The sequence below is a fragment of the Hyaena hyaena genome, unplaced genomic scaffold, assembly GCF_003009895.1.
Source record: "Hyaena hyaena isolate Hyena2069 unplaced genomic scaffold, ASM300989v1 scaffold_2, whole genome shotgun sequence".
In the NCBI taxonomy this organism is placed as follows: Eukaryota; Metazoa; Chordata; class Mammalia; order Carnivora; family Hyaenidae; genus Hyaena; species Hyaena hyaena.
The window spans coordinates 8343507-8363689 of record NW_024080634.1 but is presented as its reverse complement, the minus strand read 5'-3'; the positions used below and the strand labels follow the sequence as shown (position 1 = coordinate 8363689).

General features: G+C 46.9%; 1 protein-coding gene across 2 annotated transcripts in view; it reads left to right on the top strand.

Annotated features, from left to right (window-relative positions):
* The first annotated feature begins 7337 nt into the window (after positions 1 to 7337).
* The window catches only part of BRWD1 (bromodomain and WD repeat domain containing 1), a 120915-nt gene continuing 108069 nt past the window's right edge, over positions 7338 to 20183 (top strand). For both annotated transcript variants that reach the window (XM_039228920.1, XM_039228911.1), the window contains exons 1-4: positions 7338 to 7490; positions 7600 to 7658; positions 7800 to 7829; positions 7994 to 8053. In XM_039228920.1, coding sequence (XP_039084851.1) covers positions 7442 to 7490; positions 7600 to 7658; positions 7800 to 7829; positions 7994 to 8053 — 198 coding nt within the window. In that variant the 5' untranslated portion in view covers positions 7338 to 7441. The remainder of the gene's footprint in view (positions 7491 to 7599; positions 7659 to 7799; positions 7830 to 7993; positions 8054 to 20183) is intronic.

The following is a 20183-nucleotide window of genomic DNA, read 5'->3' as shown; positions in this document are numbered from 1 at the left end:
CATTATCTGAATTTCAACTCATGACCAATATTCCTGTCTTAAATCTTTGGCGGCTTTAATTTTTAAAGGGAAGATTATTTTGCGTTAAACTGTGAGTTGTTGTTTTTTTTTTCCCTCAATCCTACCCGAGGTCAGACTTGCCTATCAGTAAAAAGAGGGACCAGGAAGCTCTCTCCAGCTTGCACACAGGGGAGTTATTTCTGCAGTCAGGTGTCAAATGTCATCACAGAAAATGGGAAGGCCTGGAGGTAGGCACTTAGCTATTGCATAACTAGTCACAGGGGAATATTCCCTGGTGAGATGGCCCAGTGACCTTGGAGCCGCTGCTACCTTCTCACCCAGTCCCGCCTTCTTGGAATTTCCCTCCATCCTTTGTTCTTTCTTGTAGATTTCCTCTTGGGCCGCTCACCTCCCCTGCAGGCAAGGCCAGTTTTCCTGGCCTCCTCCCCTTTGTGATCCAGGCTATGCTTGCTTGAGGGCGAGGTGGGAAAGCCAAGGGTGTGTGCTCTGCTCTCTTGCTCTCTCCTTTCGGGGCTCAGGCTGCCCCCACCCAGGGCATGGGGGCGCTGTGTGGCCAGGGAGGAGGCAGAGGCCACACCACGTCCCTGGGAAAGGCAGGATGGGTTTGCCTGGCGGTCTCCCTACAGCAGCCTCCCTTCCTTCTGAATACGCTCTTTCCACCCGCCCTTCCTCTCTCTAGGCTCTGATGACTTCTGTCTTTGAGAGAAAGCCCTTGTTCCGTAGGGCCCCGTGGAAAGCTGTTGTGGAGAGCAAGAGAGCGTCTCTGGTCTTGCGAACTCTATTTCTGTTGGCCTTGACTTCAGGGCCCCGTCTTCTGGTATGTCGTGAGCCGACAGGTTGTTGTGGGCTCTGTTCCGACTAAACCACCACACCATCCAAAAAGATTCATGTTGAGAGCAGAAATATCTCCTATTTGAGGGACCATCTAGTTGAGCATGTTTTTTTTTTTAACATCCAACAAATGCATGGTGTGTATCTACCCTCCGTCAGGCTTCGTTGTAGCTGTGGAGATCCATCAGAGAGCAAAACAAGACAGCAAATCTCAGCCTGCCTTCAGAAAGCGGGAGGAGACGGCGATCAGCACACTGCCGAGCACCTTTGACAGCAGGGTAGAAGGTCAAAAGTGCTGCTGCTGCGGGCGAGAAAGGAAGCAGGCAGGACAGAAGGGAAGTGGGGGCACGGGGTGGGGGTAAGTTGTACTTTATTTAGGGTAGTCAGGGGAGGTCTCACTGAAAATGTAACCTTTGAGCCAAGACTTAGAGGAGGTGAGAAACTGAGCCAGTGGTTTTCTAGGGGAAGAATTTTCCTGACTTGAAAGAACATCAAGTTCAAAGGCCCTGAGGCAGGGGCGTGCCTGACAAGTCTGGGGACAGGGAGGCCAGAGTGGCTGGAGCAGAGTGAGAAAGGGAAGAGTAGTGGGACAAGAAGTCACAGAAGCACCAGACAGGCCAGATCGTGGAGGCCTTGCGGGACTTGGGCTTCTCCTCTGGGTCAGATGGGAGCCATGTGAAGGTTTTGAAACCTCAGGTTTTAGGCTGCTACAGGATAACAGAGAAGCAGGAAGGGAGGTTGCTGTGTTCACCTAGGTGAGAAGAGCTCAGATCCTAGATAAGTTTTGAAGGTGGGCTCATCAGGGCTTACTGATTGTGTGCGGGTTTTTCTTTCTTTCTTTCTTTCTATGTTTGTTTATTTTGAGAGAAAGAGGAGATGAGCAGGGGAGGGGCAGGGAGAGAGGGAAACAGAGGATCTGAAGCAGGTCCCTGTGCTGACAGCAGAGAACTCGATGTGGGGCTTGAATTCACAAACCCCGAGATCACGAACTGAGCTGAAGTCAGACGCTCAAATGACTGAGCCACCCAGGCGTCCCTGCGTGTGTGACTTTAAAAGAGATGATTCTAGGGCATTTGAAAAGAGATGAGCAAGGACCCAAAGGACTCAGGAAAGGTTTCGCGAAGGAAGGAGTTAGGGATCTAGGTAGATCCTTTCAAGCTATGGGACAAGATGTACAGAGACAAGGAAGAAATAGGGAGGCAGAGGGAGTTTTAGTTAGGGGCACTAAAGCAGTGGGGGCCCCCCTCCAGTGGCTCCCATCTGGCTGGGAAGAGCGGCCCAAGTCCTAAAGGGCCAGGGGAGGCAGAGGTATTAAAACCCAGAGGGCGTCGCTGTGTGGAGACAGGGCTGTCCCACATGCCCTGTGGCTTTCGTTACAGAAACTGCAACCTGTGGGTTGGTAGGAAAGTCACTGGGAAAACAGAAGCCCGCCCTCACCCTCCTCCTGCTCGGCCGTCTCCCTCTGGGGTCTTCTGCTGGATGACCCAGTGGGAGGAAGGGAGAGCCCCGCTGAATGGCGCAGTCAGCTTTCCTGGGGACCCGACCGAGGGGAAGTGGGTAAAAAGCCACTGTGAGTATCCCGCGCAGCTTTAAAAACAAAGCCCGGAGTTGGGCTTTAGGTGACTGGGAACAATACGGGCCTGAATAGAGAATGCTCTGCATTGTACTTAAGTGTAAAAGTTGTAATAGGATGAATTGGACAGGGAATTCAGGAGACCTTTGAGAAGACTCGGTGACTTACGGAATGGAGAGAAAAATTATTTTTACGTTAATAGTATCACGTTGAGAGCTAGGCATTGTGCAGAGAGCTTTATAGCCATTCTTTCTGAAATGCTCACAAACTAGTCATGTTTTCTAGCTCTCCCATAGCATTAAATAATACGGGTACATGGGTTAGTGCAGTGTCCTCAATACAGAAACCTTCAATGCTATCTATTGTTATTACCCCCGTTTTAAAGATGATGGAAAAAACCCAAAACGAACACTGAGTCAGAGAGTTTGCTCAACTAGTAAGCGCAAACACAGACATCTTTGGATTCCATCTCCCATGTTCCCAAGGTCTTTGTCCAATCACACTGTGTTCTCTCTAACGCCCTGAGAAACATTTCAAAAGAACTGGTAAGACTTGGACACAGACACGGGCCAGTGCCTGCAACGTGGGAACACATAGGGACAGAAGCCAGTGTCAGGCGAGAGGCAGAAGGCAGGAAGGGGAGGGATAAATGTGGAAGCAATTTGCTGAAGGAGGCAGGGACAAGTAGCATTAAGCGGACAGCTAGTTGGCTCAGATTTAAAGGGAGGAAAGGGTCCCGAGGGAAGAAGCACGGACACTGGGAAGAAGTGGGGGAGTAGTGTCGGGAATCAGATTCAAGGTCTGCTAGTGACTGGGGGCTTACCTTCAGTTCTGCCCCTGCCTCTCGAATCCACTGGAAACCTATCAAGATGTTAACTCTTCTCGAGATTTAGCTCACCGAAGCCCGGGAACCAATGATTACTGGATACTGCCTGTCTTAGAGAAGGCTTTTTTTTTTTTTTCACACCATTTTTGTGAAATGAATAAAATGATGCAAGTTTCTGTGTGCGTTTGATTTCACTTCCGTGTCCTGATTTAGTTAAGGGGGGTCATTCTTCTGTGGCGTCACCTACTTTACTGTGTCCCTCAGAACTACATTCTTGTGCATACATTAACAGCCACTGCTGGATGAAACAATTTACCGTTTATGCACATTTGCATAGACATATTGATATTAGAATTTGAATTCGGTATACAATTTTCTTTGCACCATGTCCACAGATCTCATGTTCTTATTCTTTTAAAGTTGGCCCTGACTTTGGTTTGCTCACCATTTTCCAGATACGCTTTTGCAACTCCGAAGTGGTAACTTGGAAGGTCCCGCTGGATTCTGTTTTATTTTTTTCTTTTGTAAGATTCTACTTCCTCAGGCGAGTAGTTGAATTTTCTAAGTGTCAGTTTCCTCATGCTTAAAATGAGATCAGAATCTACCTCCGAGCTGCCTGTGATAAATGAGATCGTGCGCGTACTTGCGCATTCCCAACCTCAGCTCTCGTGCAGCGCACAACCTGTGTGGTCTTGTGTGAGCCCCTCTTATTCAGGCTCTGATTCCTCCTTAGTGAAGTGTGGCGAGGGGAGAGAGAATTCTGCAGAGCGAGGCTTCGGTCTAAGGTGGTTCTGTCCCAGCTGGGTTTGCAGCCTGGCTGTGTGCCCTGGGGACCTTTCTCAGTCTCTCTTGGCTTTATCAGCTGGGAAGTGAGAGTATTAATGGCACCTGACTAAGGATCAGTGATGTTTATCCAGGAGAGGGGTTGCTTGTCAATGACTAAAATGTTACGGTTCTCCTACAGGGGAGATGGGTGACAGCATTAGAGCTGATGTCACTAGCTGTTAAGATCTTCCAACCCTTGTTTATCTGGCAACTATTCTAGAATTTAGCAGTTCATATAGCTTTCCTGTGCTGAAACTCAAGCTATTTCCATTTGCCCAGAAGCAAATCTTAGTGTCTGCATTGGAAGCGGCTTGGGTTTAGTTGTGTGTGTGTGTGTGTGTGTGTGTGTGTGTGTGTGTGTGTGTGTGGTGATGCAAACATGATTTATGCCTTGTTTGGAGACTCCTGGCAGGCCCCCACTGTGGAGTTGCTGATGGAGAGTATGTCCCCCTTTCCCCCTGGTCACTGGCAGAAGTGGGAGTCAAATCTGGGTCTCTACTATTTGAGAGTTGAACAGGGGACACATTCTGCCTCTTATCAGAATCTTTGTGTCTCCCTTTCAAATCTACAAACAGTATTTGTCATGGACATCAGAGTAGGTTGTAAAAGGACAAGCAGGGCTTTTGCAAAGGAAAACTGTCCTCACTTCTGATGCCTCTTAATGGTTGCCAGGCCGCCCACACAATTGTCGTTTTGGACAATGACCAGTACTTGGGATATACATTCTTAGTATATGTTTTGGGGGCTATTTTTTCTTTAAAACCTTTTACTTTTCTGATATTGTTAAAAAGGGAAATATGTTGGGGTTCAGTTGGTGGAGCGAGTGGGGGACTCTTGACCTCGGTGTTGTGAGTTCGAGCCCCATGTTGGGTGTAGGGATTCCTTAAAGAGAAAATCTTAAAAAAAACCAAACAATCCAAAAACAAAAACACGAAAGTGAAATATGCAATTCCCTGATTAATCTTTGAAAGCTTAAACTGTTCCTTTTTCATGTCTTTGTCACTTGCTAAGTGGTAGTCTCATACCATCAGGCCATCCTGTCCCACTGGAACATGTGCTGTAACTTCAAACAATCCAGTTGTGCAAAGCAGTTATTCATCTTAACAATTGAGCTACAGCCTGTATCTCCTATCTTTGTGGCACAACCTTGACCTACTAAGCCCCAAACTTGAGACTTCTTCTCATTCCACTTCAACCTCACCTTGCTGACTTAACCTCCAATATGTTTCTGTTCCCGTCTTGCCTCAAGGTCCTTATATCCAGTACCTGGATGCAACTTTATTTCTTTTTGATTAAAGGGTCATCTAAGTGGTTTTGGTCTTAATCCTCTCAAATCTATCCTAAAATTAAAACACAGCCTTCCTGGCTTAGAACTTTCAACTGCTCCCAATTTTAACTTTTTTTTTTTTCCCTTCACAATGTTAACTTCTGACTTAGTGGGTCCCATCCACATCTCCAAAGTCAACCTAAATAATTCTACTAAACTCGAGTTCCTTAAAATTGAAATCTTACTCATGTCTTGGCCCTTTGTAGTTCAGATGCCTGGAATCCCTTTCCACACAGAGGTTGGGAAGACTCAAATCTAACATCACCCCCCACCCCCCATAGGCAGGTTGGTGGTCTCTCTCTGCCCTAAATTTGTCTTGATTTGCTTACATCAGTTTCCCCTAAAAGACACTGAAATCTTTGAGGGCAATGCTGTGGCTTATCCTTTCATCATTTTGTCTCCATTACTTGATAGTGCTTGCTGAATTAACAGAACGCGCTACTGAGGCGCTTGTCTGAACAAGTTTGGGCTGTTCGTTCACAAACATATATACACGTTTTGCTATTTGGTGTAAATGATTACAAAAACCAGCACGGACACAGTGCTGATTACTATATGGTAGGAACACATATTAACCCATAGGGTTGTAAATGCTCACAACCCTACAAAGTAGGCACAAATATTTTTTTTACAGTTCATGCGTGAGGGAAACAGGCTCAGAGGTTAAGTGATTTACTCATACCTCTAACCGCTGCACAAGACCCAGGGTCAGCCCCACCTGAACCTTATCTGAACCACTATGTTTAACCTCCGTAAGCAGGGGACGGGCATTAGCCGAGCAGGCATTAGCATGACAACGTACCCCCCCGCTGGGGGTAGGGGTATTTGTTTTGCTCGTCGCTGTTCCTTAGGGCTCAGAATGGGATGCCCTGGTTATGCTGCTGAATCCACTTAGGCCAGAAGCCAAGCACGGCAATGAAGAGGCGAAAGACCTCGGCCACTGCTTTAACCTCGAATCCGAACTCCACGAGGTTCCCCTTTTGTGTCGCCCCAAGTTTCTTGCTTCTCCTCCTCGGAACCGGCTGCTGCCCGCCGGTACCGCCCGCTTCCTCCCACCCCTTTTCCCATCGGGCCAAGTCATCGCCGGCTCCGGGCCGCTTTCCCGGACTGGCGAGGGGTACACCTTCGGCGATGCTCTGCATTTTCCTTAACCGTTTCTGTCTGCGGGGCTCTCCCAGGGCTGCGGCTCGGCCTTAGGGATTCCTCCTTCCGTCTCGGTGGACGTTTACTGAGCCCTCCAAGCCGGAGAGGGTCCGTGTCCGAAGGCCCTGGGCCTCGCCCCCCCTCCTTTCCCCGGGAAAGCTTCGGCCGGCCGGCGTTCTCCTCCCTGAGGACGGCGCGACTCTCAGTTTTACGGGTTTCGGGTCCTCGAAGCGAGCGATCTTTCGTGGGGGCGGGGGTCAAGCCCAAGGCCCCACAAGACCGTTCGAGAAACGTCCCTTCCGAGGGCCCGAAGAGGGAGACCCCGCCGGGCCCCGCTGCGCGTCCCGGGCTTCTGGGCACCCGCCTGGAGAGGCTCCGTTCGGCCCGGGGGCGCGGGAACCTGTCCCCACCCCCACCGCGCCCCCGGCCGGCCCCCGCCCCGGCGCGCCTCCCGACCTCCGCCCCGGCGCCCGCCCCGCCGCGAGCCCGGCCGCCGCGCCGCCGCCTCACAATGGCCGGGGACCGCCTCACCGCGCGCAGGGATCCCAGCCACGCGCGCTCCCCGCCCCCACCCGCCGCCCGCCCGGGCCCGAGCCTTCGCCCACCCTCCACGTTCCCCTCGCGGCGCCCCTGAGACGGAGGAGAAAGAGGCGCGGCTCGCCGCTCTGCTCCCGGCCCCACCGTCGGACGGAGACGCCGGGAGGTCGCCGCGCGGGGACTACTTTCTCTTCCGCGGGGGGACTACTTCGCGGAGGCATCGGCGTGGCGGCGCGCACGGCATGGCGGCGGCGGCGGCGCGCCAGAGGTAGAGGGACGCCGGCCCGCTCAGGCCTCGGCGCGGCCTACACGCTTCGCTCGCCCGCTCCCGCCCCCGCCCCGCGCCCCGCGCCCGGCCATGGCGGAGCCCTCGCCCGCCCGACGCCCGGTGCCCCTCATCGAGTCGGGTAAGACGCGCCGCCCGCGCCCTCCCCGCGGCGCGCCCGGCCCCGGCCGCGGCCCCCTCCTCGCAGCCGCCGCGCCCGCTCTTGACCCGACTCTCCCGTCTTCCCGCAGAGCTGTACTTCCTCATCGCCCGGTACCTATCGGCCGGCCCGTGTCGGAGAGCCGCCCAGGTGAGTGCCGGCCCCGCGGGCGGCGGCGGCCGCCGCGTCCCAGCCCCGGCCGCGCCGCCGCCGCCTGGGGTCGCGGGTGGAGGGCGTCGGGCGGACTCGGGTGCCCCCCGCCTCCCTAACTGCGCGTCTCGTCGGCTGCAGGTGCTGGTGCAGGAGCTGGAGCAGTACCAGGTCTGTGCTTCGTGGCGTCCGCCGCGCCCACCCCGCCGCGTCCCCTCCGTGCCCCCTCCCCACCCTGCCGGGGCCACTCGCCCCGCTCCCCACTCCAGCCCCCCGCGCGGCCCCCCGCCCGGCCCCGCGCGGTGGTCACTCGTGTGCGTCTCGTGTCTTTGCAGTTGCTGCCGAAGAGGTTGGACTGGGAGGGCAACGAGCACAACAGGAGCTACGAGGAATTGGTGAGATTTTTGACATTTCCATCCCCGGTGTTTCCGAACACCCTGCCCCCCGCCCCCTTTAAAAGGGCTCCTGTTCTTGGGGTGAAGCGATCGAGCCGTGCTGGGGGGCGTCCCGGGAAAGCAGGACTCCCTCGGGAGGTTTTGTTTTGTTTTGGGGTGGCTGGGTTTGTTTTGGTAGGAAACGGCCCCGGGGGGGGGGGCGACGGGTGGGAGGCGGGGGCGACCCTGCCGCGCGGTTTGCGGTGGGGTGGGTCCCCAGGTGCGGCTGCCTCTGGTGAGAGCCGGGGGCGCGTGCGCGCGTGTAGGGGTGGGGGGCGGTGCGCCAGCCATTCAGCGAGCTGCTCTCATCCTTCTGTTTTCATACCCGACTTGTAACTCGACCTCCGATTGGTCTTCCCTCCTTTGCCCCGCCCAGCTCCTCTAACCACTTGTTCCCTAGGAATAGAATCTTTGGTGTCTGAAAGGTGAAGCGTTCCTGTCTTTAGCGTGTTTTTCTTTTCCCTCAGCGGCGACATAAACATCTTGCTGCTCTGACAGTATGCAACTCTTCCAGTCCTTTTGCCTGTCTAAACTGTACGCTTGTGGAGTGCTTAGAAAACTTTTGAGGTTCTATAGTGACCTTGCTGTACTTGTAACGTAGGCTCTGTGCAGTTTCTCGTTTTATAGCAGCATTGGTGTAGAATTCAGTTCTCTCTTCATTGCACTTTATCAGCTTCTTTAGTTGCGCTCACGATGTGGAATCCGTTTTTTAAAAATGTTATTTAGTCGGGAGAGAGCGTGCGCGTGTTTGCGAGTGAGGTAGTTGGGGAGGGATAGAGAGAGAGGAGAGAGGAATCCTAAGCAGGCTCTACGTTGTCAGCTCAGTCCGATATGGGGCTTGAATCCATGAACCCTGAGATGGTGATCTGAGCGGAAGTCAGACGCTTAACCAGCTGAGCCACCCAGGTGCCCCTGCTTTTCTTTTAATTGGGAAGTATTTCAGATATACGCGAATGACAATAGTGTCATGAACCAGTTTGCTGTCTTTACTTTGGCATCTGTTTGAAGTATTTTTAAGAAATTACCAGTGGAAATCTTCAAACATAGAAAAATAGAGAAATGAACCGTACTGGCTATCAGCCTCGTGATTAGCAGAGAGTGTTGCATCTGTTACCTCCCTCTCCTAGGCTGTATTGTTTTAAAGCAAATTCCAGACGTTGTTTTGATGAGTTAACATGGCGAAGTATTTTAAAGTAAATCCCAGATCTTACACGTCTTCTCTAAATTCTGCATAGCGCATCTAGAAAAAGTTGAAGGGCTGTTTCTTAGACCACCACAGTGCCAGGGTCCCACAATCCGAAGAATAATATTCTTTTATAATGTGTATGTGTAGACTTATTTATATATCTAGTCCCTCCTCAGATTTTTGTTTTCTTCCTTGGGTATGTTTTTTAAGTTTATTTATTTGAGAGAGAAAGAATCTCTCTCAGTGCCGAGCCCAACCCAAGCAGGGCTCAAACCCATGAACTGTGAAATCATGCCCTGAGCTGAAATCAAGAGTTAGATGCTTAACCAACTGAGCCACCCAGGAGCCCCTCCTCGTATTTCTTTTTATATTGAGTTCACATTGGGTTTCAGGCAGGGCCCATGCACTGCACGGAAGTCGCTTTCCACCCCTTTTTAATCTTCCATAGTTTTTGTTCCTGTGCCATGGATTTTCTGAAGACCTTGGGACTGCCTGTAGAATGTCACATTTGGGTTTTGTCTGATAGTTTCCTTGTGCTGTGTGTTTCTTTGTGTTGTTTAGTTTACCCCTTTTTCTCAATAATGGTCCTCATTCTTGGATCAAAATCATCTAGGGAGCTTGACAAAATCGGGATGCCCAGGCCATGTTCCACACCAGTTAAATCAGAACTTTTGTGGTGAGACTGGATCTCACTATAGCTTGAAACCTTTCAGGTGATTCCAGTGTCACTGTTCACAGAGTTACGGTTCATCTTAGACTTGGGACCATGTTGTCATTCCAACCTGTACTTTGGAAGCAAGAGTATTTTTGATAACTTCTTAAAAGAATTGAGGTTCTTTATCTCTCAGTACCTAATCCTGCATTAACAGTTGGGCCTATAAATTTGTAAAATGTAGTTTTGTGATTTATAAGTGGTGAACAGGAGAGGAGGAGGAGGAAATGGAGCTATAGAATGGGTCTCAGTAGTGAGGAAGGATTCGATTTGTAGAGCATGTTTAAGTGAGGCAAATGTGATTTGTGCAAGTGAAAACGTGCAATTTTGTAGGCCACTGTCTTCCTTAACCAGTAAATAACATCAGAAAATTCTTTTATTGGAGTTTATCATTAGGAGAGTTATTGTCATACTTTTTTTTTTTAGACGCTTGAGTAGGCCTTTAGCATAAGGAAAAGACTTAAAAATTATTTGTATTTAGGGGCGCCTGGGTGGCTTAGTCGGTTAAGCGTCCGACTTTCGCTTGGGTCATGACCTCGCGGTTTGTGAGTTCGAGCCCCGCGTCGGGCTCTGTGCTGACTGCCAGCTCAGAGCCTGGAGCCTGTTTCAGTCTGTGAGTCCCTCTCTCTCTGACCCTCCCCTGCTCACGCTGTCTCTCTCTCTCTCCTAGAAATAAATAAAAAACATTTAAAAAAAATTAAAAAAAAATTATTTGTATTTAAATATTCAGCTTGTTAGAGTGATAAGTAGTAATTTTTCTTAAATTTTTAAGTTACAAAGCTTAAAAATTTAGGGATATTTCTAGGAACACGTTTATTTTTTTATTAATGTATAATTTGTAATGAGAATTTAATCTTAAGATATTTTAGGGGCGCCTGGGTGGCTCAGTCCGTTAAGCGTCCGTCTTTGGCTCAGGTCTTGATTTCTCGGTTAGTGGGTTTGAGCCCCGCGTCGGGCTCTGTGCGGACAGCCAGCTCAGAGCCTGGAGCCTGTTTCAGATTCTGTGTCTGCCTCTCTCTCCGACTCTCCCCTGCTCATGCACGCGCACTCTCCTCTCTCCCGCTCCCCCCCAGAAATAAATGAAACATTAAAAAAAAATTAAAATATTTAACACCACTTAATTGTCTTAAATTCCCTTGAGCATTTCACACTATACTACAAATCTGTGGTTATTTCAGTCACCTCAGGATGGCAAACTTTGTCAAATGTAAATGTACTTTTTTTTTTTTTTTTTAATTTTATTCATTTTGAGAGAGAGAGAGAGAGAGAGAGAATCCCGAGCAGGCTCCGCATTGTTCGCACAGAGCCCAACACGGGGCTCGAACTCATGAACTAGGAGATCATGACCTAAGTGAAAATGAAGTTGGATGCTTAACTGACTGAGAGCCACCCAGGCGTCCCAAGTGTAATCTTTCTAAAATTTAACTTTTGTAAATGCATTTTAACTTTATTGTAGTTAGTTTTTCTTTTCTGCTCTACCCAAAATTAAAAATAGTTCAGTCATTAGAAAACTTGTTACTGTATCAAAATAACTAATTTGCATGAACATATCAATACTTTTTTCTTTTTTTCATCTCTTAGTTGTCAGTCTCCTTGGGTTATGAATTAACTCCCAGATCAAGGCAAGGGGAGCAGTATTGCCATTGTGAGCTCCATACTGGATGAAGGAATCAGGCTATGGTAGATCATAAGGCCAAACTTGGAATTTGGGTGTCCTTGTTCGATGGACTCCACTTGAGCTGTCAGGTTGAGCTTTTTTAATGGCAAGCTTGCTTACTTACCTGTTTAAAACAAAAACAATTTTGTATTGCAGCTGACTCCACTATTTTGTCTTCATTGTGGGATTCTCACATACTAATCTCTTTCCTCGGGGGATTCTGCATCTCCTTTGTAGTTGCCTGTAGAGATGTATCATTCTCTAGGCATGCCATTGATAATTTGGGAACACTTGATGATTATGGCAGTATGATGACTAGTTACTGTCTAGCAATATAGCTCTATAGACCTTAGAAACTTGGATTTTTGTGCCATGTATCCCGGCTGTAGTCCTGATTTGCGCTGCTTAGCAGGTGTTTAATCTTAGGCAGTTTATTTAATCTTTCCCTCAATTTCTTGAGCTGTGTAACAAAGGTAATAATAATTGTATTAAAGCATTATCGTATGCATGGGGGACAATGGCTTTCAGTGCCGTTTTTAAAATTTAAAATCATTTACCAGCAGTAATGTTGGTGGAACAAAAAGTCCTAACTGTGTAGCCTGCTCCTTCCCTTAATTTATATTGGTAGGGTCTTAATGAGATACCACAATAGTCTCTGTGAACTCCTATGTCTGAATGAATGCTACCTGTCATTTACCCCTTTATGGAAGAACACAGTGTGGGCTGGGGAGCTGACGGTACTGTATAGCCCGGGGCTGAGTAGTGGCAGTGCTGTTGCTGTCTGAGTCCCCCAGCCTCGACTGTGCTGCTTCATTTTAAGTCCTACTCCCAACATGGGGCTCGGACTCCATATCCTGAGATCAAGAATGTGGTCTACTGACTGAGCCAGCCAAGCGCTCCAGCTGTGCCGCTTTGAAAGAGAGTAGTTATTACTTTGTTTTCAGAGGCTCACCTGATCATAACATTTATTTGCATCTAAGGGACAAAAGTCACATGACTTTTCCTTTCAAATCCTCTAAATCCTTAGAGATTTTTGCCAGCTAGTTCTGTTGGTTTTTTTTTTTTTTTTTTTTTTTTTTAAATATTTTATTTATTTCTAGGAGAGAGAGAGAGAGACAGCGTGAGCAGGGGAGGGTCAGAGAGAGAGGGAGTCACAGACTGAAGCAGGCTCCAGGCTCTGAGCTGGCAGTCAGCACAGAGCCCGATGCGGGGCTCGAACCCACGAACCGCGAGATCATGACCTAAGCGAAAGTCGGACGCTTTACCGACTAAGCCACCCAGGCGCCCCAAGTTCTGTTGGTTTGAGAGAGAGTGTCATCATCTCCAAGTGTGACTGTAGACTTGTCTTTTTTCTTTTTCCAGTTGATTTATGGATGTTGTGAGGTACATACAAATTCATAATTGTTACCTTCCTATTGAATTGACTCCCCCCCTTTTGTTAAGTAGATTTCAGTTTCTAGAGCAGTTTTAGGTCCACAGCAAAATGGAGCAGAAGGTGGAGATTTCCCCGTGAGCGCACAGACCCCCCCCCCCATTGTCAGCATTCCCCAGGATGGTGCGTTTGCAGTGCGTGGACCTGTATGGCCCTGTTGTCACCCCAAGTTCTTAGTTTCCCTCATGGTTCTCTTCTCACATTTACTTTGGGTACTCTTGGTGTTGGATGGTTTGTAGGTGTAGACAAATGACACGTATCTACTAATAGATTATTTTAACTGCCCTAAACATCCTCTGTGCTCTGCCTGATTACCCCTCCCAACCACTGATCTTTTTCCTGTTTCCATAGTACTGTGTTTTCCAGAATTTGACCTTTATTTTTTTTTTAATTGGGAAACGTTCTCTCTTTCTCTCATAATAGCTTTCTGTTAGTGACGGCAGAGCGCATCAGTTTCTGTTTTCTGCCCTTTTAGTGACGCCAACGTTTCCCCGTGTTCTCATTTCTAAGTATGGTTCCTGTAAATGGCATATAGTTTTATTATTCAGCCTTCTAGTTAGAGTCTTCAAACTATTTGTTATTTAGTTAATTTATATAATTTAAAAATTGTGTGAAGTCTACCAGGTGTCTGTTTTTATATTAAGTGTTCCATCTATTTAGTACTGTTTTTGGATTATTACACTGTTCATTGCTTTTTAGCTGTATATCCTTGTATTATTATGTTAGTGCTTACTCTGGAGATTACAGTATGTATTAACCTTTTATTTCAGTTAACCATTTCCTAAATAAATAAAGTTAAAACTATTAGTTGATACCCTTCTGTCCTTTGGGCTATTATAGTATTTTATTTTACAGGTGTTCTGAATTTTTTCAGATATTATTACTTCTGTTTCAAAGTTGATACTCATTTGTTTACCCATGGTATAACTTTCCTGGTATTTTCAGTTTCTTCCTGTTCTCACATGTGTCTTATCTGTGATTATTTTCTTCTGTCTGCATGACTTACTCTGTTATTTCTTTTTTCTTTTTTCTTTTTTTAATATTTTTATTTATTTCTAGGAGAGAGAGAGAGAGACAGCGTGAGCAGGGGAGGGTCAGAGAGAGAGGGAGTCACAGACTCTGAAACAGGCTCCAGGCTCTGAGCTGATAGCACAGAGCCCGATGTGGGCTCGAACTCATGGACCACGGGATCATGACCTGAGTTGAAGTTGGATGCTCAAGCAACTGAGCCACCCAGGCGCCCTGTTTTGTCTTCATTTTTAAAAATTTATTTATTTATTTAAAAAAATTTATTTTGAGAGAGATAGCATGCAAGCAGGGGAAAGACAGAGACAGACAGACAGACATGGAAAGAAAGAATCCTAAGCAGTCTCTTCACTGTGGAGCTGGATGCAGGGCTTGAACTCACGAACCATGAGATCATGACCTGAGCTGAAATCAGGACAGCATTGGGAAGCTGAGCCTCACCTATGGCGCCCCTTAAAGGTTGTTTTAAAGGTGAAACTGATTGGTGTTTTTTTTTTTTTTTTTTTTTACTTTTAGCACATTAATTTGAAAAACTGACATTATTTCCCCTTTCAAGATAATACTTTTTTTCTGTTTTTTTTTTTTTATATTTTTATTTATCTCTAGAGGAGAGAGAGAGAGAGAGAGAGAGACAGCGTGAGCAGGGGAGGGTCAGAGAGAGAGGGAGTCACAGACTCTGAAACAGGCTCCAGGCTCCGAGCTGGCAGTCAGCACAGAGCCCGACGCGGGGCTCGAACCCACGAACCGTGAGATCATGACCTAAGTGAAAGTCGGACGCTTAATCGACTAAGCCACCTAGGCGCCCCTCTGGATGCTTTTTAAGATTTTCATTTGCCTTTGGTTTTCAGCAGTTTTACTGTGATACACTGTAGTTGTTACCTCTTGCTGCATAACTGGCTACCACCAAACGTAGTGGCTTAAAACAACGTGGATTGTCATTATCCCACAGTTTCTGTGAATCAGACTTGCAGGCCCTGCTGAGCTGAGTCCTCTCAGTCCCTCTCAGGGCTGCAGTCCGGGTGTTGGCCAGATCTGGGTTTTATCTGAAGACTTTACTGTGGAAAGGTGTTTCCAAGCTCACATGGTTTTGGGCTGGGTTCAGTTCTTAAAGGGGGTTGTTGAAATGAGGAACTTGGTTCCTAGTTGTCTGTTGGCCGCCCTCAGTTTCGTTTCTTTTTTTTTTTTATGTTTTATTTATTTCTGAGACAGAGACAGTGTGAGCTGGGGAGGGTCAGGGAGAGAGGAAGACACAGAATCTGAAACAGGCTCCAGGCTCTGAGCTAGCTGAGTCAGACACTCAACCAACTGTCCACCCTGGCGCCCCCGCCCTCAGTTTCTTGCCACTTGTCTGTCCATAAAGGCAGCTTGGATCATCAAAAGGTGGAAAGCTGAACAGGCAGTAATAGTCTGCTAGTAAGACGGCGTCAGAGTTGTTTGTAACCTTACAGTGAAGTGGTATCGATAACCTCAATGTGAGCTGTATTCTGTCGATTATGAGTAACTTACTCAAGGTTGGCAGTGCCAGGAGGGGGGATCATTGGAGGCCAGGTCAGAAGTTGCCTGCTACATGCATCTAGGTGGTGCTCGAGGTTGTCAGAACTTGAATCTGTAGGACATCAAATAGTCTAATGTGTAGTTAAAGTCCCAAGTTGGAGTTGGGCACCTGGGTGGCTCAGTTGATTGAGTGTCCAACTTCAGCTCAGGTTATGATCTCACCATTCGTGAGTTCAAGCCTTGCACTGGGCTGCTGTCAGCACAGAGGCTGCTTTGGATCCTCTGTCCCTCCCCTTGGGTGCGCGCGCGCTCTCTCTGTCTCTCATAAATAAACCTAAAATAAAAAGTCCCTAATGAAAAGAATGGAAGAATGAAGCAGTAGAAATATTTTGAAGGGATAATGGCTGAGCATTTTTAAGATCTGGGCCTTCTCTGGGGTCACTGGTGACCACTTCCTCTCTTGGTGTCGTGGATCACATTTTGCCTTGTTGTGTATCTCATCTGTATCTCACCCTGTTTTGAAGTGTGCTGGGCCGTTTTCTGTGAAAAGAGTAGCGGCTGAGGTAATCAGCCTCGGTAAAGGATGCCTCCTTTTCTCTCAAGTTCTTATTGTGACAGGCTGAGTTAATCTAAGTTGTGTCGTATTTGCTGGTCACTGGGCTCTGTGGCAGCTGTAGTTGCGTTCAGTTCATCACTGGCTTCACACAGTTAAAGGGTGGGATCAGGACTTGCCCCTCCAGCGGGGCTTGGGGTTTGGGCACAGCTGAGCTTCCTGAGGTGTCTCTGTTTTATAGCCCAGCTGCCAGCTTTTCGGATGCCGAGATCTCTGCTCTCCAGTTCTGCCCTTGGCTTTCTACTCTGCTGTCCCATCCCTAGCCTTCAGAGGGCCTCTGGAGTGCACTTGCAGTGGGTGGGGTGGGGGCCCCCCCAGCTGTTCCGCATCCCAGGGGGCTCCCTGGTGGGGGGGAGTCGCTTAGTTATTTCACATCGCGTCCCATCTTTGGCGTCCTGTGCTTGGTGACTCTGCCTGAGGCCCCTGAGCTTTCTCCTCAGGTATCAGTCATGCCAGCTAGAGGTGGCCGTGAAGTTTAAAAGGTCGGCAGGTTTTTCCTTATTCAGTTTTTCCTGCCTTTCTGGTACAGATCAAAGCTGCTTTGAATCTTTTTCTGGTCCCAGATGGGCTCACCAGTATCTGGGGTAGAGTTGACGTAGACTTGTTTTCTCAGCTCAGTGACTGTTAAAAAATTACTTTTAAGCTCAACCAACTGTTCTCATCGTTAAAGTGAGGGCAGTAGCTTCAGACATGATCTCTTTTTAATGGTCTGAGTAAATGGCTACTTTCAGCTTCACAGAGTTCCGTGAGACACTAACTGCAGTCTCCTGTGCTTCCTGGTGGTAGTGGGCTCTCGGTGTTTACTGAAGGAGTTAAGTGGCTTGATGCTTAGTGTATTTTCTTTTTAAGAACCAATCATCACCAGTTTGGTTATTAAATGATTGTTTTGGTATGATCTTTGATTTCTTAAAATCTCTCTGAGGTCTGAGCTTCATTTGTAGGTCAGAGCAACGCACGGCACCAGAATGGCTGTGAAATTTGGGACTTACACATCCCCCCCTTTTTTTTTTTAATACTCTTTAAACCATTTCATTAGCGTACAAAATAGAATCATCCAGTGTTTATTTACTGTCTTTCCTTTATAATGTGAAATGGGAAAGTGGCATGTTGAGCACAAACATTTTGTGTTACGTGGTAGCCAAAGCAGCTCAGGATGAATTACGCTAATTGTGTGGTATTCAGAGTTTGGCCAAGACTGACTTTGCTTTTAATTTGTAATGAGGTAGGTGAATGACATTTGGATGTTAGACTCCAGATGTCTAACTACTACTACTTTTCCAGCTACTTAGAAAAAATTTCTCTGTGTTGACTTTTTTTAATGTTTATTTTTGAGAGAGAGAACGCATGGGCACATGCGTGTTGTGGAAGCGCAGAGAGAGGGAGACAGGATCTGAAGCGGGTTCTGTGCTGACAGCAGACAGCCTGATGTGGGGCTCAAACTCGTGGAACCACAAGATCATGACCTGAGCTGAAGTGGGATACTTAACTGATTGAGCCGCCTAGGCTCCCCTTTCTACGTTCATTTTAATCGGTTTGCATATATTTGGCTTTAAAAACGTCCAGAGGCCACTTTGGCTCTAAGACTCTTATGCTCCTTAATTACCTTGTTGCTTGATACTTTTCTTAGGATGCAGTGTAGCCGATTGTAGTGATGAGTTGTGACCTAGACAGCCTGGGTTCTTATTTTTAACTTTGCTGTTTATTAGCTCTTTCATTCTGGGCAGGTTCTTTAGTGCCTCTTGTCTTCTCATCTGTAAAATGAGGTGAATAGTTTGGAGGTATAGTAAGTTAGTATATATAAAGTTTTTGGAAGAGTGTCAGGTAGTAATCACTGTGTTAGCTATTGTCATTTATGTAATGAAGAATTGCATTAGTCAGAATCTTAAAATACTTAGAAGTGTACCTTGTACATTGTAAGTGTGTGGTAATGCCTATTGTTTTTGTCAAAAAGTACCTTGCCCTAGGTCTCCTAACTAGTTAGGTAGGGCTGACTGTTAACCACATTTCATCAGGGTCAGGAGAGTCTAGCACCCTTCTTGTTCTAGTATCTGTTAAACTCTCATAGGTATACTTGAGGCTGGATTCCACATTGAGAGACTTTGCGGTAGGGCCTCAATTTATTATTTTTAATTTTTATTTTTTAATCCAAGTGAGTTAGCATATGCTATAATGATTTCAGGAGTAGATTCCAGGGATTCATCCCCTATGTGTATAACACCCATACAGGTTGCTCATCCCAACAAGTGCCCTCCTTTTTTTTTTTTTTTTTTTTTATATACCACCTGCCTCATCCCTGCTTGAGAGATCTTCCCAGGGCAGGGGCACTAATGCCCAGACAGTCAAGTTTTGCCACATAGGGCATCAGAGCAGGATTTGGTGGCCAGAGAAAGCCCCTCAGGTACATGCAGGGGCAGGTTGTTGGAGGTTGATCCCAGATTGAAGTGGTAAAGGGAGGTCTTTATTTTTGTGTGTGTGAGAGAGAGAGAGAGAGAGAGAGAGAGAGAGAAGGGGGGGGAGGGGCAGATAAAAGCTGAACAGGATCTGAGCTGTCAGCACAGAGCCCGACGCGGGGCTCGAACTCAAGAGCAGTGAGATCACGACCTGAGCTAAAGTTGGACGCTTAACTGAATGAGCCACCCAGGTGCCCCCAACAAGTGCCCTCCTTAATGCCCCTTACCCATTTAACCCATCCGCCACCCACAGCCCCTCCCACAACTCTGTTTGTACTCTGTATTTAAAAGTCTCTTATGTTTTGTCCCCCTCCTTGTTTTTGTATTATTTTTGCTTCTCTTACCCTATGTTTTCTGTTTTGTGTCTTAAATTCCTCATATGAGTGAAATCATATGATATTTGTCTTTCTCTGACTAATTTCACTTAGCATAATACCCTCTAGTTCCATCCACATTGTTGCAAGATTTCATTCTTTTTGATCTCTGAGTAATACTCCATTGTGTATATGTACCACATCTTTTTTATCCATTCATCCGTTGATGGGACATTTGGGCTCTTTCCATACTTTGGCTATTGTCGATAGCGCTGCTATAAGCATTGGGGTGCATGTGCCCCTTTGAAAGAGCACACTTGTATCACTTGGATAAATACCTAGCAGTGCAGTTGCTGGGTCGTAGGGTAGTTCTATTTTTAATTTTTTGAGGAACCTCCATACTGTTTTCCAGAGTGGCTGCACCAGTTTGCATTCCCACCAGCAGTGGAAAAGAGATTGGTAGAGCCTCAGTTTAAAGCCTTAAATTTTGTCTATATTAAATTTAGCTTTTACTTATATGTAAATGTTTGAAGATGTTGATCATGGTCTTTCTCTAGGGTTGTAACTAAAAAGTGATGAAATTAGTTCATTAGTTTTTACTCTGTAATCTGACCAAAAATTATCCTAATATTAAATAAAAATTTGTAATGTTTATTGTAGAATATTTAGAAAATGCAAAAGAGAAAGAAAAATCATGAGAGTGGGAAGTGTTTTTTTTTTCTTCATGCTAGACTCTAACAAAAATAGGAGCTTTAAAAAGATACTGTTTTGCGAATTCCTTTCAATTTCTCAAGAAAATTTTATCTAGCCATTTGCTTGTTGGACATTCAGTTGGTTTATAGTTCCCCCCCCCAGTAGTGATTCAGTAATATCTATATATCTTTGCATTTATATCATTTTTAATTGTCACTTGTCACAAATTTCTAGAAACTTAATTATTGAGTAAAATGGTTTACATGTTTTTTAAGTTTGTTGATTTATGTAAGCTCTACACCTAAAGTGGGGCTCAAACCCATGGCCCCAAGATCAAAAATCCAGTGCTCTTCTGACTGAACCAGCTCTGTGGCCCTGAGTAGCTAATGTTTGAGTCATTATTTGCTAAGTAAGCACAAAAGTTAAGAGCTTTAACTTATGTAATCTCGTTTCCTTTTGGCAGCCCTATCACCTTGCATGTGTCACCATTTCCCAGTTTGAGGTGAAACGGGAA